Genomic DNA, 13,569 nt, shown 5'->3' with positions numbered 1-13,569 from the left:
GGACTCGCGACCGAAAAGCCGATCAGCTGATCATTAATCAGTTTCATGTTGGATTGAAGTAGCAGCAGGAGAGGGAAGGGAGAGAAGAGACAGTCGCTCCACATATCGGTTGTTAAGCTTAAAGCTGGAATGCTTTACAAACATTCAGAGATGAACTTACACACTTGCTTTACTTCTCTCTGGGATAACTTCCTCGGAGATAAAATGCCAGGCTCCAAATGCTCAACCAGACCGCTGACAGGTCTTGCAGGCCACAGCTGCTCTATCACGTGACATACTGCTCCGACGTGCTACGATTATGAATCGAGTTACGCCATGTCGCAAGTTTTGTGAGCTGCTTTTGTGATATTTAATGGATCGGATTACATTTTTTATTTCTCTCCGATATCGGATCCAGTAATTTAGGTCAGTATCGGACCGATACGTAATATCGGATGGTCCATCTCTAAACAGGACCCTCAATTGTAGTGTTAAATCTAGCATATCAAAATTGCCTACGCTTCATATATTTCTGTTACAACATCATCCGAACATTTTTCTGAAAAATGAATAAAGATAGTCTAGGCAGGAAGGGTTAGGTTTTTCACAACATGTTTATTTTTAGCACCATAAAAAGTCACTTAATGTTGTCCAGTGTGTTTGCTCTCATTCTGTCTTTCCTCTGGGATGGAGCGATGATGTGGAGATAAAGGAAAGCACTGGAGACTGGAGAAAGGGCTTGTTTGGAGAGATAAAAAGCTGAGAGGGCTGCATGGCTGCAACAGCACCGGGCAGCCAGCAGATGTCATTCACTTGCTGGCGGAGGTGAAGGTGAAGCATCCTCTCTGGTGGAACTGCATGTCCCTGATGCGGCGCATGGACTGGATCTGGGGCTGGAAGGCGCAGAAGTCATTGTAGTGTCTGTAGTCACCACACTCAAACAGGTACTGGTAGCCTCTGTATCCAGGGTACTGGTAACCCACCCACCTGAGAGAGACATGATAAGGTAAAGGTCATGGTTGTGTGTTTATTATAGGATGTCCATGTAGTGTACTACTGGCTGATATCCATACAAATAAAATAAAAAAAGGTATATGACATTATAGGGTTATGATAGAGAATATAAGATATAATATAATAGAGAATAAGACAGTTATATTGCTAAGTCCTAAGAAGTTTAATGTTTACTGTTGAAGTTCTTGTGGTGAAAAGATTCTACTGATCACCTAGGAGACACCAGAAGTGAATTAGGAGGTCTGGAGGACATTGGAGATGCCAAGTCTTAATGAGGTTTTCTGATGAGTCCATAAGGGAGTTCTAGAAATGCTTAAGTTAAGGGTTAAGTGGACATTTAGGAGCTTGAAGAATTCGGTTAAGGAGGTTCAGTTAGTCGTCAGTGAGGTTCCTGGTTCTCCTTCCAGGGATCTCTTAAATGATTCTGAGTTTCTTTTTAGGAGAACCTAGGGTTCTTTTACAATGTTTTAGTTGTCTGACAGAATGTTCTGTAAGTCCTTCAAGGGGTTGCAGTGGTAACTAGGAGATTCTGAGTTCCCCTGAAGTGGATTTATGGGAGCATTACCAACTCCAATAATGAAGAATTAGATTTGTGAATGTTCTGGTCAGGATGGCATTTATCTAATCCAGAGAGTACAGGCTTTCAAGGTGTATGATAAAGGCACTGAAGCTGTTCTGGAGGCTTTCGGTCAGCAATACAAATGAACAGATTTGTATTGGTGACCTAGAGGACATAATGAAATGAAGCAAATTTTCTGGCTAAAAAAAAGATTTGTAGACAAAAGGACAAGCCTTTTAATGACATCTCATCCCACTTGTTATTTGTAGTATAATCCAACAAGTCTGTGGAATCCTCTTAGGTGTGTCTGAAACCATGTTGGCAGTCCATTTTATATATGGAAAATGTACTTTTTACTATAGTAATATGACGTACTACAAAATTGACTTCCACAGTGTGTTCACAGGCCTTAACACAGGCCTGCATGTTGATGATATTTGTGATACTCTGCTAATTTGTGTTTTGTTTTGTGAGAGAGCACAAGTACTAAACGTGTCTACTCACGCTCCTCCTGGCACCCTCACGCTGCCCACTCTGTCGCAGAAGCCATGCGCCCAGAGTGTGGGCACATCGTCCTCCTGGATCTCCATCTTGTTGCCCTTGAAGTCAGAGAGCTCATACAGGCAGATCTTGTGCTCCATGCTGTCCTGCAGGTAGGAAAGGAAGAATAAAATGTAGTCTCTATACAACATACATTACATGTGCATTCTCTGCTTTTTCATTGATTGCATTTTGTAAGAAATTGTCTGTGGGTGACAATGTTGAACTGCTTCCATGAGCAGTTAGTGGAATCCATGAATGGATTTTGTGCTAAATTAGGGGCCAAAGCCTACTAATGTCATGCTGATGCTGTGATATGCTATAGTATCAGCATGTGAAAAATATTGTTGATTTTTTTTCTTTAGGAACTGTGTTGATAGTCACTTAACCTTTTCAGTGCTTTTTCAAGCATATATGTCAAACTTTTTCCTGGTTCCAGTTCGTCATATTTGCTGATTTGCTGCTTTTCTTTGCTGTAATTTCAGCTCTGGACTGTTAGTCAGTCAAAACGTCGGGTCTGAGAATTTAGAATCACTATATTCTCCCATTTTATGAAAAAACAAACGAAGAAAACAGCTCATTTTACCATTCGGATGGGCCTGAGGGACATGAGGCAGTCGCTGCGGTAGGAGTTGCTCCAGGTATCCCAGCGAGGATACTCTCCCTTCTCCAGGATGAACATCTCCCCACGGAAGTTAGTCTGCTCAAAGGCAACAAAGCTGGAGAACGGGGGACACCATGGACAGGATTGGGGGAGGCAAAAGGGTTAAGTGGGGAAGCACAGGAGAAGAATTGGAAGAAAGATAAAACTGACATATACATGAATAGAGAAGATATGCAGGCAGCTGCTTAAATCAAGTGTGTGTGTGTGTATTCACTTACGGGCCACACTCCACAATGATACTACGCACTCTATCCATGCCACGGTCACACACGTTCATACACTCATTCTGGACCTCCATCATCCTGCCCTGGAAGTTCTCCTGGTCGAACAGCATGATCTGCACAGAGGACACATAGAGTCATAGCTGTTTCTTTACACTATGTTTATAGCTTTAGTTCATGTGGAAGGTTTAAAACAAATTTTGGATTTGGAATCATTTTTGGATGGAGCATGAAAAAAGGGCAACTTCTTAAACTGTAATTTCCCCTTTAAAGTCCTCAGCACTGACTGAACTTACTAATCACTTAGATTTCCAAAACGACCTTATACTTTAGAAACATGTCACTTTTAACGTGGCTACGTGTAAAATGATGCCAGTATTAACGATTATGAGATTACAAATATACATTATTTTTCACTAGACTATAGTATATGAGGTCATTTAATTTTTGCTCCATCTCAGAGACATTTCTTAAGCCCTGTGATGCGGTGGCTTTCACAGAAAGAGTCTAAAGTACATAGGTACTCACATCAGAAAGAATAGCCTCAATACATTTTGGATAAAAAATTTCTTTGTACTGCTCAAAGCATCAGTTTCTAAATTCAAAGTGGTTATTTTTGGTCTTTTAACCAAGTTTCTTGCTGTTCTTTATCATTCACCTCCATAGTATCTGAAATTCTAATGTCTAATTCAAACCTTCAGTAAATAAACATATAACTGCCCTGCTAGATGAAACACATGGGACAACATGCAATCTACTTTCTTTGCCCTTTAGGAAAAAATAAAATGCACACATTCTGTCTCTGCAATGACTCACTCTGAAGGATCCCATGCCAGGCTCGCCGGTCTTGGTGGCCTTGCTGGAGGCAGCTGGAGCTGGGGCTCCCTTGTCCTTGGCATCAGTGCCCTGGCTGGAGGCGGACTTGGCAGTCTGAGACATGGTGAGGGGCTTCAGGAGAGTCTGGGTGAGAGATGGAGGAAGACAAGGGGATGAACAGAAATAGAGGTGTAAATTGAAGTGACAGGGTTTCAGAGGAGAAAGTGAAAGGGAAGGAGAAGTGAGGTTAAATGTGGCCCAGGCAAGGTGTCAACATAGACAGAGGGTTGGTAGGCAGAAGTGTTTGGAGGGTTTTGGACTAGTAGCACAAGTCTGAAGTTTATGTTGGAGGTTCATTTGGGTGTTGTTTTGGCCTTTCCCCGGGACGGTGGAGTTTAAGCTGGGAGCGGTGGGCAGGGAGTGGGCCCTGGCTCTGGATGTGTGGGTGTCCTACTGTACCATGATGGATGCTCTGGCCTGTATGTCTGCGTCTGTGTGTGCTTACCTGCGTCAGTATAGCTTGCAGTGCCGTATGAGGGAGGCTAGCTCGTGCTGGTCCCTTCAACGCTCAACCCAAGCTTTTATACTCTGGCAAAGGCCAAACGTAGAGGCTCACAGCACAATAGAAAACCTCTCGTCATCACTGTTGGCCTGGACCAAAGCCAGCAGGTCATCGCATAGCCTGGAAACACTGCTGGCCCCTCGGGCCTGCCTGTAAGCATTTTGCTGTCAAAGGAAACCACTGACACAGCATTCTTTGCTGTGTGTTGGGCTGGTAGGCCTGTGAGCTGTAGTCGCATGTAGAGTTGAGGAATGCAAAGGTCCACAGGACACAAAGAGGTAATCCACACTCTCTGTCACCTACACAGAAAAGGCACACACACAAACACAAATACAACATATTCTTTAACTCAGACTTTCTACTTTAACTCACCGCCATTTCTTGATTTTGGAGAATCACCACAACAGAAACAGACAGAAAACAAAAAAAGGCAGTGATCTATTCGTTCATGTTCTATGTGTTCTCCATACAAAGAGTCAAACAGCATTTCAAATGAAGTGTTTTGGGTTTTTGGACATTTTGCTGTTTAAACATTATTAAACTTTAAGATAATTGAGTTACTGGAGATTCTCTTTCTCCCACTGACATTCAGGTTCACCAGAGCTGTTCCACTAAATGCTTTGGCACTGCACTAACACTTACTACTGATATCTACTTCTAGTTCTGGCTAGTGTTAGCCAACTACTTAACAGATGATAAACACATTCATATCGCAAAAGCATCTTTCCAATCAACATAAGGTTTGGCATCTGACATTTTCCAAAACCAGCATCATGTTTGTTTAGCCAGATATTAAATCTTTAATTCTTGTACCAGAAACCAAAGACAATTTGTGCTACTCAGCACAGGACAGTGTTTTCTTGTTGTTGTTCACAGGACACAATAATCGTATATCACAGTAACAATCATCATCATCGTCATATGCAATATATAATGTATTCTTATATAGGTAAGGAAAGAGCCAGAACAGTTTTTGTTCTGTGCGCGCTGTTTCTGTAGCTTCTCATGTGTAACAAACACTCTGAATGTCCAGACATCTTCCTTTCTCTGTCACAGTTTCTCTCTGCAGTGTCCATGTTAAGATGTTTTTGTGGAGAACCTGCTGATAAATTTGGGCTTTGACAGCAATTTTACACTTTTATTATGAATCCAGTGCCCGTGTAAAGCAGGTGTTTGTCAAAGAGAGTATGGGCAGCATTTTTTAAGTTATTCTGTGGTATTGTGTTAAATCAACAGTAGAAATGTAAATCAATGCAATGGGATGAGCCAAGTAGGGTAGAAGCCTGGGTTTTACTAGCCTCACCCCAACCTTACGCTTTACATTTTGTCCATGAACTACAGTACTGTCATTACTGTAGGGGCGACCGTGGCTCAGGGGGTTGGGAATCGCATCTGTAACCGGAAGGTCGCCGGTTCGATCCCTGGGCTATCTGTCCTGGTCGTTGTGTCCTTGGACAAGACACTTTACCCTACCGCCTACTGGTGTTGGCCGATGGCGCAATATGGCAGCCTCGCTTCTGTCAGTCTGCCCCAGGGCAGCTGTGGCTACAACTGTAGCTGCCTCCACCAGTGTGTGAATGTGAGAGTGAATGAATAGTGGTATTGTAAAGTGCTTTGGGTGCCTTGAAAAGTGCTATATAAATGCAATCCATTATTATTACAGCCGGTACATTTAAAAGATAAAGGGGGCGTATGCAGCATGTTCACTTCCTTTAACTTTGCTAGGATAATATTGAGTAGTTCTTGACTGGTGGGTAATCTAGACAAAAAAGCACTGCCACACAGCCGTGCATGAGAATTCCTCCTGGTCATCTTCAGAGGTTGAATAAAGGTCATTGTTGGTGATAATAATTATGGGATCATGGTGAATGGATTATGTGTGGATTATATCACTTCAGCTGAGATCATTTCCACGATGGAAGCAGGATTAAATTGCGTTTGATATGTGAACTAATCCTGCAGTGTAATCTGGGTGGCTTCCATGCTGTGATTATATTTGTTGTAATTTCTGCTGCCCTCTTGGTCAGGTCTTTCCTGAGAAAGGGATTTTTTAATCTTAGTCAGACTTTTTCCTGATATTTCAGAATGCTACACAGACATGGTTTCATTTGTAAGAAAGAAAAGTCACCAGCGTTTTTAGCAAAGTAACTGATAAAGACAACAGGAGACTGACATTAGTGAGTATTCAGACAGCAGGATGGAGTATGTGTGTTACACCTGTACCTTTTGCCAGTGAAGCTGACAACATAGCACAGCACACTTTAATTTAAATATTGTAACCAAAGAGATTCGTTCCTTTAATAGTTAGAACAAATTATTGTGTGAGCGTTCCTCACTAATGATAGCTAATGTTAGTGCTGCTGACATCATTAGGAGGAAATAAAAGAGAGCAAGAGCTTATATCTGTGACTTCATTTTATGATGATAATGATTTTGATGATGATACTTGCCAAGTCTGAAGAAGATTAGATGAGTGGTTGTCACTGCTTTACACTTTTAGGCAGAAAACACACATGGCCTTTTAAATGCATTGACCACTGTCATTTTTATCTTCTGACACTGCCACAAAATGTCCTGCCAAATGAAAGGAACCTATTGATTTTGACCAGCCCTTGGCTCTTTCATTCTCTAATGTCCATTTTCTGATGACTGCCAGGGGTCTCAGGAGTCCTCCCCGCCTTTCTCAAGAAGAAAATATTTAGTCTGTCTTTCAGAGGGGTTCATCATTATCATGGCTGATTACACAATTCCCCTGGTAAGTGAACAGTGTCCTTCTAATGTAAGATGAATCCGATCAGTTTTTTCTTGTGTTGTGTAGAAAAAAAAAATCTGATGAGGAAACCTGTTTGATATTTTTGAAATTTGACTCTTTTCAGGCAGGAAACATTTTGGTCTCTGTTCAAAAAGTTGATTCTGTTAATCTGGACGTAGTGTTTTCAGTGGGAGAAATGTTTTGTCACTCTTATAAGTGACTTCTTCATTCTCAACTGACTGCAGGGTTCCCCAACCTTAATGATCATGAAACTGACCTCACAGCCCATTGTTAGTCCATGGTGCTAGTTTCAGTTATTATACAAAGGTACTGTTTATAAGGATGGGGGGAAAAGTCACTTGGATGAGAGATGAAACATTTCCCCACTGATACATCCAGATGAACGGGATCAACTTTTTGGGATTTGCTGGATCTGGATGATTGAACGTTCATTGAGACTTTTGGTCTCTCTGAACTACAATTTCTGTTTTGATTTCAGAGAAATGAACTTTGATTAAGCAAGGCTTGTATATGAAGATCTGAGGCAGTGAATTATGTCTAAAAGTTTTAGATAAGCTGAAATTCCTTTAGGCTCACTGGAAATAAGGACGAGTGCCTCTGCGCTCCTGTTTACAAGTGGTTGATTATGTAAGCACTTAAACACACACACACACACACACACACACACACACACACACACTAGCACACAAGTCCTAGCTAGTGTATTACACTACAGCATGCAGGTTAAACCTGTTTTTACTATTGAGGGCTTTTTTACATTTTTTCATTAAACTGTTGAACATTTCGTAAAAACAAGGCTTTGTTACTGTAATTATGAATATGACAAAAAAAATAAAACACACAAAGAAAGAGTGCTGCTATGATCTGTGTGATCAACCACGTATTCTTGCTAGAACACTTCAAATGATCAGATTTGAGATGTGGAGACGTGTTTCATGTTAGAAAGCATTCTGGTGTAAGTATTAGTGTTTGCTATAATTGGATGAAGGACTTCCTCTGCACTGGTTAGATTTCTCACTGCACACATTGGAGGCTTTCATAAGAATACTATCTGCACTGAAAATCTGCCTTGACACATGCATGACGTTGCTTTTTTTCTGTTTGTTTTTTTTCACCTGAAAGTGACATCAAAGCGACTGAGAACAGATTCCAAGTAATGATCTTGCAAATAAAAATCCTTTGTTACAACCGTTTTAAAAACTTGAGGTCTTTTGCCTTAAGACTTAGCTTTAAGCTAAATAAGCTATATATCAGACAGAGCCATCTAGTACTCTTCCTATTTTCTGACACTAAATTGCAAAAAGAAAATCATATTCGGCGCAATTAGTGCTTTAACTCTGGTACCAACCTTTTTTAATAGATATAACGAATTAAGGTCTTTATGTCCCATACTAAAATCGGATCTTGCGATTCTCTTAACTTTCTTTCTGTTCTACTATTTTCAAACATATTGTGGGAAAAAAAACATCCTCTGAGTCACCATCAACGCTTCACTGCTATTACCAACATGAGCAGGCATGCACACAGAGCTTATTCTGTCTGTGTTTGTTGGTCTCACATCATCAACAAATTCTAATGGTATGACAGGTCATTATTGTATTTGCAAATTTCACACATTTAATGGCAAAAATGAAGCACCAGTTAACTGAGAAAATGACTGGTCTTTACTTGCAGACATAAATTGAAATAAAAAGTTAAAGAGCTTCCAGCTCCAGCTTTTTTCTCTTCCCTCTCTGATGCCGTTGGCTCTCAGTATTTTCTCAGCTTGCACTCTATGTTTCATTTCTTATATTCCTGGTCTCTGTGTCCACTGCTCCCAGTGATAATGTGGTGTCTGCACTTCTGGCCCTCCATAGATTAACGATGCTTTTGTCAGGTGGGGACAAAGAAAAGCCCCTCCCTGCTGCTGAGCCGGGGCTTTCAGCATGGACCCCTGCCAGGGGAGGCTTTAAAAGGGTGGGGGCGTGTGGCTCCTCTCACTCTCACGGCAGGACAACCCAAGGGCATCAAGCAAGGTGAGTTCCTGTCCCTCGCCCAGCCGCCACAGCCATCCAGCACGGTCAGCCAGGGTACCACAGCCAGGGTATAGCATCCCCCATATTCACACATCCATATCTACTCCCACTCCAAACACACACCATCCAGGCTGAAATCACTGCACCCAGTGGCTGCGATGAACAGTGGTGATGATGGAACAATCTTAGAAATGGGCAGAAAAACTAGAAAGAGAGAGACAAAAGTTAGAGTAGCCAAATGAAGCCTGTGGCCTCTGTGACCCTCTTCTGTTTGGTATCCAAACTATAAATAGACACTGGTGCTTTCCATCTAGCAATTACAAGTTCAGGCTGCTTCCAGTATCCTGCCCATTATGTGTAAAGTACACACTGTACCTGCGACACAGACTTGTTTTTTCATAGGTCTGACAATAGAACCGATCTCCTGCTCTTCACTTTTTGGATTTCTGGTTCACACATCTGTCTTTACTGGTTAGCTTCTGGCTAGTTTCTGCATCAGAATAAAATGACTGCTCACCTCTCAGAGTGTGTGGCTTCCCTGTTGTCACTGCTGTCTATTCATTGTTAGCACTCGTGGATAAAATTCTTTCTTCCTTCCAGACAAGATGACTCACCATTGCACCAAGTTCTCCGGCCACTGGAAGGTGAGTCTGCAGATGGAAGAGCAGCTTTATTCATCAGCACCTTTGAATTTTCCCTCAGATGTGACCAGGAGCTGCTTGTTGTAAAACGCCTCATACAGTTGAGCATCAGGGAGAGTGCCCAATGAAGTCACACCACATTAGGACGCTATAAAGACTTCATTGGGATTGGAATATCACACAGTTGTGCATTAGGGCTTGTTAAAAGTGGTTTATCTCCCAGTTCAGAGCGATTAGCTTAGCTAATGTAGTTTTATATGTTTGAGGTGAGCTGCTGAAGTGATTTCAGACATCACACATCAAGTTTAAGTGGATGGTGTGTACAGCCATCAGCTGCATGTCCTTTTTCCCATTAGATCATTGTCTTCGATGAGGAATGCTTCCAGGGACGCCGCCATGAGTTCACCTCTGAGTGCTGCAATGTGATGGAGTTTGGCTTTGAGACCGTTCGCTCCCTCAGGGTGGAGAGTGGAGCGTGAGTAAACAGATGTGTGCGCACAGATAGACATGCAGCAGAAAACCATCATTAAGTGACATACGGTTAACATGACAGGATGTTATTAACCTCTGTATAAGTGGATTTAAGGACTTTTGGGATGATGGAATAATCTCTTTTTTTCTATGCTTCCTTCCAGCTGGGTGGGTTATGAGCATGCCTCCTATCAGGGACAGCAGTTTGTCCTGGAGCGGGGAGAGTACCCCCAGTGTGATGCTTTTGGAGGTAGCAATGCCTATCACATTGAGAGACTGACCTCCTTCAGACCCATTGCCTGTGCTGTAAGTTATCTTTCAGCTTTTTTTTCCCACTGAAAAACCTCCATTGTGAGCGAATGCTGCTGTGACGGACAAATCAATAATGTAGACTTGCCTGACCTGAAAAACTACTCAAATGTATTCTTTCTTTACCTCCCCCACCTCCAGAACCACAGAGAGTGTCGTATGACTATCTATGAGCGTGAGAACTTCCTGGGCCGTAAGGGTGAGCTCAGCGACGATTACCCCTCCCTCCAGGCCATGGGTTGGTGCAACAATGAAGTTGGCTCTCTAAGGATCCATTCTGGAGCGTGAGTGTCCCCAGCTGCTTATTTGCCTCCTTATTTCCCCCTCCTCATCCTCTCAGCAGTTCAAAAAATAACCCTACTCAGATTTTCACAATATGCTTTGCAACATTTCACAACATTTGCATTTCCACGTCTGTCAATTCTCAACAGATTTGTCTGCTACCAGTATCCTGGTTATCGTGGATACCAATATATCATGGAGTGCGATCGTCACTGTGGGGAGTACAAACACTTCAGGGAGTTTGGCTCTCACTGCCAGACCCCTCAGATCCAGTCCATCCGCCGTATTCAGCAGTAATAACTTACACCAAACCCTTTCGAGCATGTGACCCTTCACCTTTGACCCCTGCTGCTTGCCCGTGCTAAATAAACTGTTTTTCTTAAACCTTACTGACTTCCACCAGTGTATGTGCTTATCATATGGACATACTAAATCACTTATACATCACACACTTGTGTTTTCCTCTGAATTGCGATCACCTCTGTATAATTCACATGACGGTGTACAGAGGTTACCTGCTAATAAGGGTGAATGTGAGGAAAAAAATGTCATTTAGAACCAAGTCTTTAGCTTATTATGTAAGTGCTCGATGTCAACCAGATTAATAAATGTGAACCAAACTGTAACAAATATTTGCAAGTCCTTTCACATATCTTTTTCTAAGATATGTGCTAATCAAACATTGCTGTCTTATTAAAGAAGAAGCTGCTTTCCTTTGTGAGCGTGGGCAGCCCCGTGTGTTTGATTTGGCAGAATCCCCCCTTCCTGGCACAACTCCGGGGGGGATTTGTGTCCACTACACTATGGAGGGACAAATGCTGCTGTCTTATTATCTTTGATAATTCAATAATCAGTTTTGATAAGTCAGTAATCACTAATGGTAAGTATTCCAATGTTTGAAATATAGTTTTAAACTTAAATTCACGAAAGCTATCAAGGAACTATGAAGAAGAAACTGTTATGATTTTATGCTCAAAATGTGTTTTAAAGATTCATTTTCATTTAGAATAAAAGGCAACACCTCCCAGCACATGGGGGTGAAACACGGTCCTTTCAGCTGCTCTCAAAATTTCTATGTGGTTACCACAGCCCATTTAATTTATTCACCACATTTCAACACAAGAAAATTACACAACCTTCAGCCTATACATATGACATTGTGCAAAACTCAGAAATACAGTTGCATTTATTAGAATTATATAGCGAGGAAAATAAAATAAAACGCTGGGGCTTTTTCCCTCTGTTTGGCTTCAGTCTCATACACCTTGTCATTGTTTGGAAATTCCCAAAGATGTTTCCACTGGGGACCTTGACCACAGTGCTGCTGGAATTCATGCAAAATTTGCTGAAATAAGCAAGACCCTCTAAAAAGAGGCCTCGATGGCGGCGTGACATTCCAAACATGTTGTATATAGTTTAGCATTAAGAGCGCCTTCCAACAGGAAAGGTGGTTGTCAAGTAAATGATAAAAAAAAGGAATAAAAAAAAAAAAATCACAATGACATTAGTCTATACATTGAATAAATATGACAGTCATAGCCTGGTTTAAATTATATTTGAATTTAGCCATCATTTAAAAATGATTAAAATATCTGTTTTTAAAGTGATAAAGCCATTTTCTGATTCTTACCAAAAAAGGGGAAAAAAAAATCTCTTTTAAGATATAAATTGATAGATAATTGATAGTTGATTGATAATTGATAGATAATAAATAACGTTTCCTTCCTTTTTCCTTCAAGAATGTTTCCTTCTTGAAGGAAAAAGCTTTACTTTGGATTCTTCTGCCTCTTGTTCTGTTCTCAGCCAGGATGAGCCCACACTGCTTCAATAATGTTGACGTTGCTTTGAAAGGTGTTTGGGGCCACTCTTATGCTGAAAAAAAGAAAGATCAGATATTTTGCAGATGCTATAATATGGTGGATGCAAATCTGAAAGTTGACAAGCCCTCCAGCGCCAAACCATGACAGTCTCCACCGTGTTTTACAGATGACTGCAGATTTTCACTGTTGGACCTCTCTCCTGACAGCCTCCATACATACTGACAAGATATGAAGCAAAAAACTTCCAATTTGGATCCATTCCTCCATCACACCTGCTGCCACTGAGTTTTAGTCCAGCTTTGGTGTTCTGGTGTAATTTAACCTCTTTAAGAGAATTAGAGAGGAGCCAGTACAGAAATATCAGTGGTTATAATTTTGATCTTTAACCTCACAACCCATGACATAAATCAGAGGGGGATTTATGTCATGACAAGAACAATGTCACAGGTCTAATGAGGCTCACTGTGCTGCCACCCTCACTGCACATTTTAAGTGAGTCTTTTTTTTTTGTCACTCAGACTTATGGTACCTATGATGGCCCCTGTATGCAGTTTTCATCCAAAACAGCCCTGCTCCTGACGCCCACCTTACCTCAAAGCCTCTTTGCCCGTCCACTGAACTAAGAGTATTACCATGTGCGGCCAGGCAACGGCACTGCATCTCCACCTGAGCAACGCACGCATCCCTCGACGCGTACGTTGACGCAAAATACACTGCTGTAATATGAACTGTCGGAAGCTACTGTTCGTGACTATTCCAATTCAGTGCGAACAGCAGCAGCGTGGGGGGCAGCGGGGTAATGTAGTGCAGCGGAAACAGAGCAGGCCCGACCAAAGAGCTCTCTTTTCTAAAGGCCAATCCAAGCTGTTCTCAGTGAGCATCGTTAATCACCGCGGACTCGGC

At 41.8% G+C, this 13,569-nt stretch overlaps 2 protein-coding genes across 2 annotated transcripts; one reads left to right on the top strand and one right to left on the bottom strand.

Annotated features, from left to right (window-relative positions):
- Positions 1–788: 788 nt before the first annotated feature.
- On the bottom strand, positions 789–4,350 carry crybb1 (crystallin, beta B1). Its single transcript, XM_005739130.1, has 6 exons — positions 4,299–4,350; positions 3,794–3,937; positions 2,975–3,093; positions 2,679–2,811; positions 2,057–2,199; positions 789–966 (listed from the first exon to the last, which is right to left on the bottom strand). Exons 2-6 carry the CDS (start codon positions 3,914–3,916, stop codon positions 789–791), a joined length of 696 nt encoding a protein of 231 aa, XP_005739187.1. The 5' UTR covers positions 3,917–3,937; positions 4,299–4,350.
- Positions 4,351–8,912: 4,562 nt separating this feature from the next.
- Positions 8,913–11,226, top strand: cryba4 (crystallin, beta A4). The gene is made up of 6 exons (XM_005739129.1): positions 8,913–9,143; positions 9,744–9,787; positions 10,141–10,259; positions 10,420–10,561; positions 10,706–10,848; positions 10,996–11,226. The coding sequence occupies exons 2-6, from the start codon at positions 9,749–9,751 to the stop codon at positions 11,141–11,143; spliced, it is 591 nt and encodes a 196-aa protein (XP_005739186.1). The 5' UTR covers positions 8,913–9,143; positions 9,744–9,748; the 3' UTR covers positions 11,144–11,226.
- Positions 11,227–13,569: the final 2,343 nt, after the last annotated feature.

The sequence above is a fragment of the Pundamilia nyererei genome, unplaced genomic scaffold, assembly GCF_000239375.1.
Source record: "Pundamilia nyererei isolate P.nyererei 1_Seehausen unplaced genomic scaffold, PunNye1.0 scaffold00089, whole genome shotgun sequence".
Taxonomy (NCBI): Eukaryota; Metazoa; Chordata; class Actinopteri; order Cichliformes; family Cichlidae; genus Pundamilia; species Pundamilia nyererei.
This window is presented reverse-complemented; position numbering and strand designations above follow the sequence as displayed.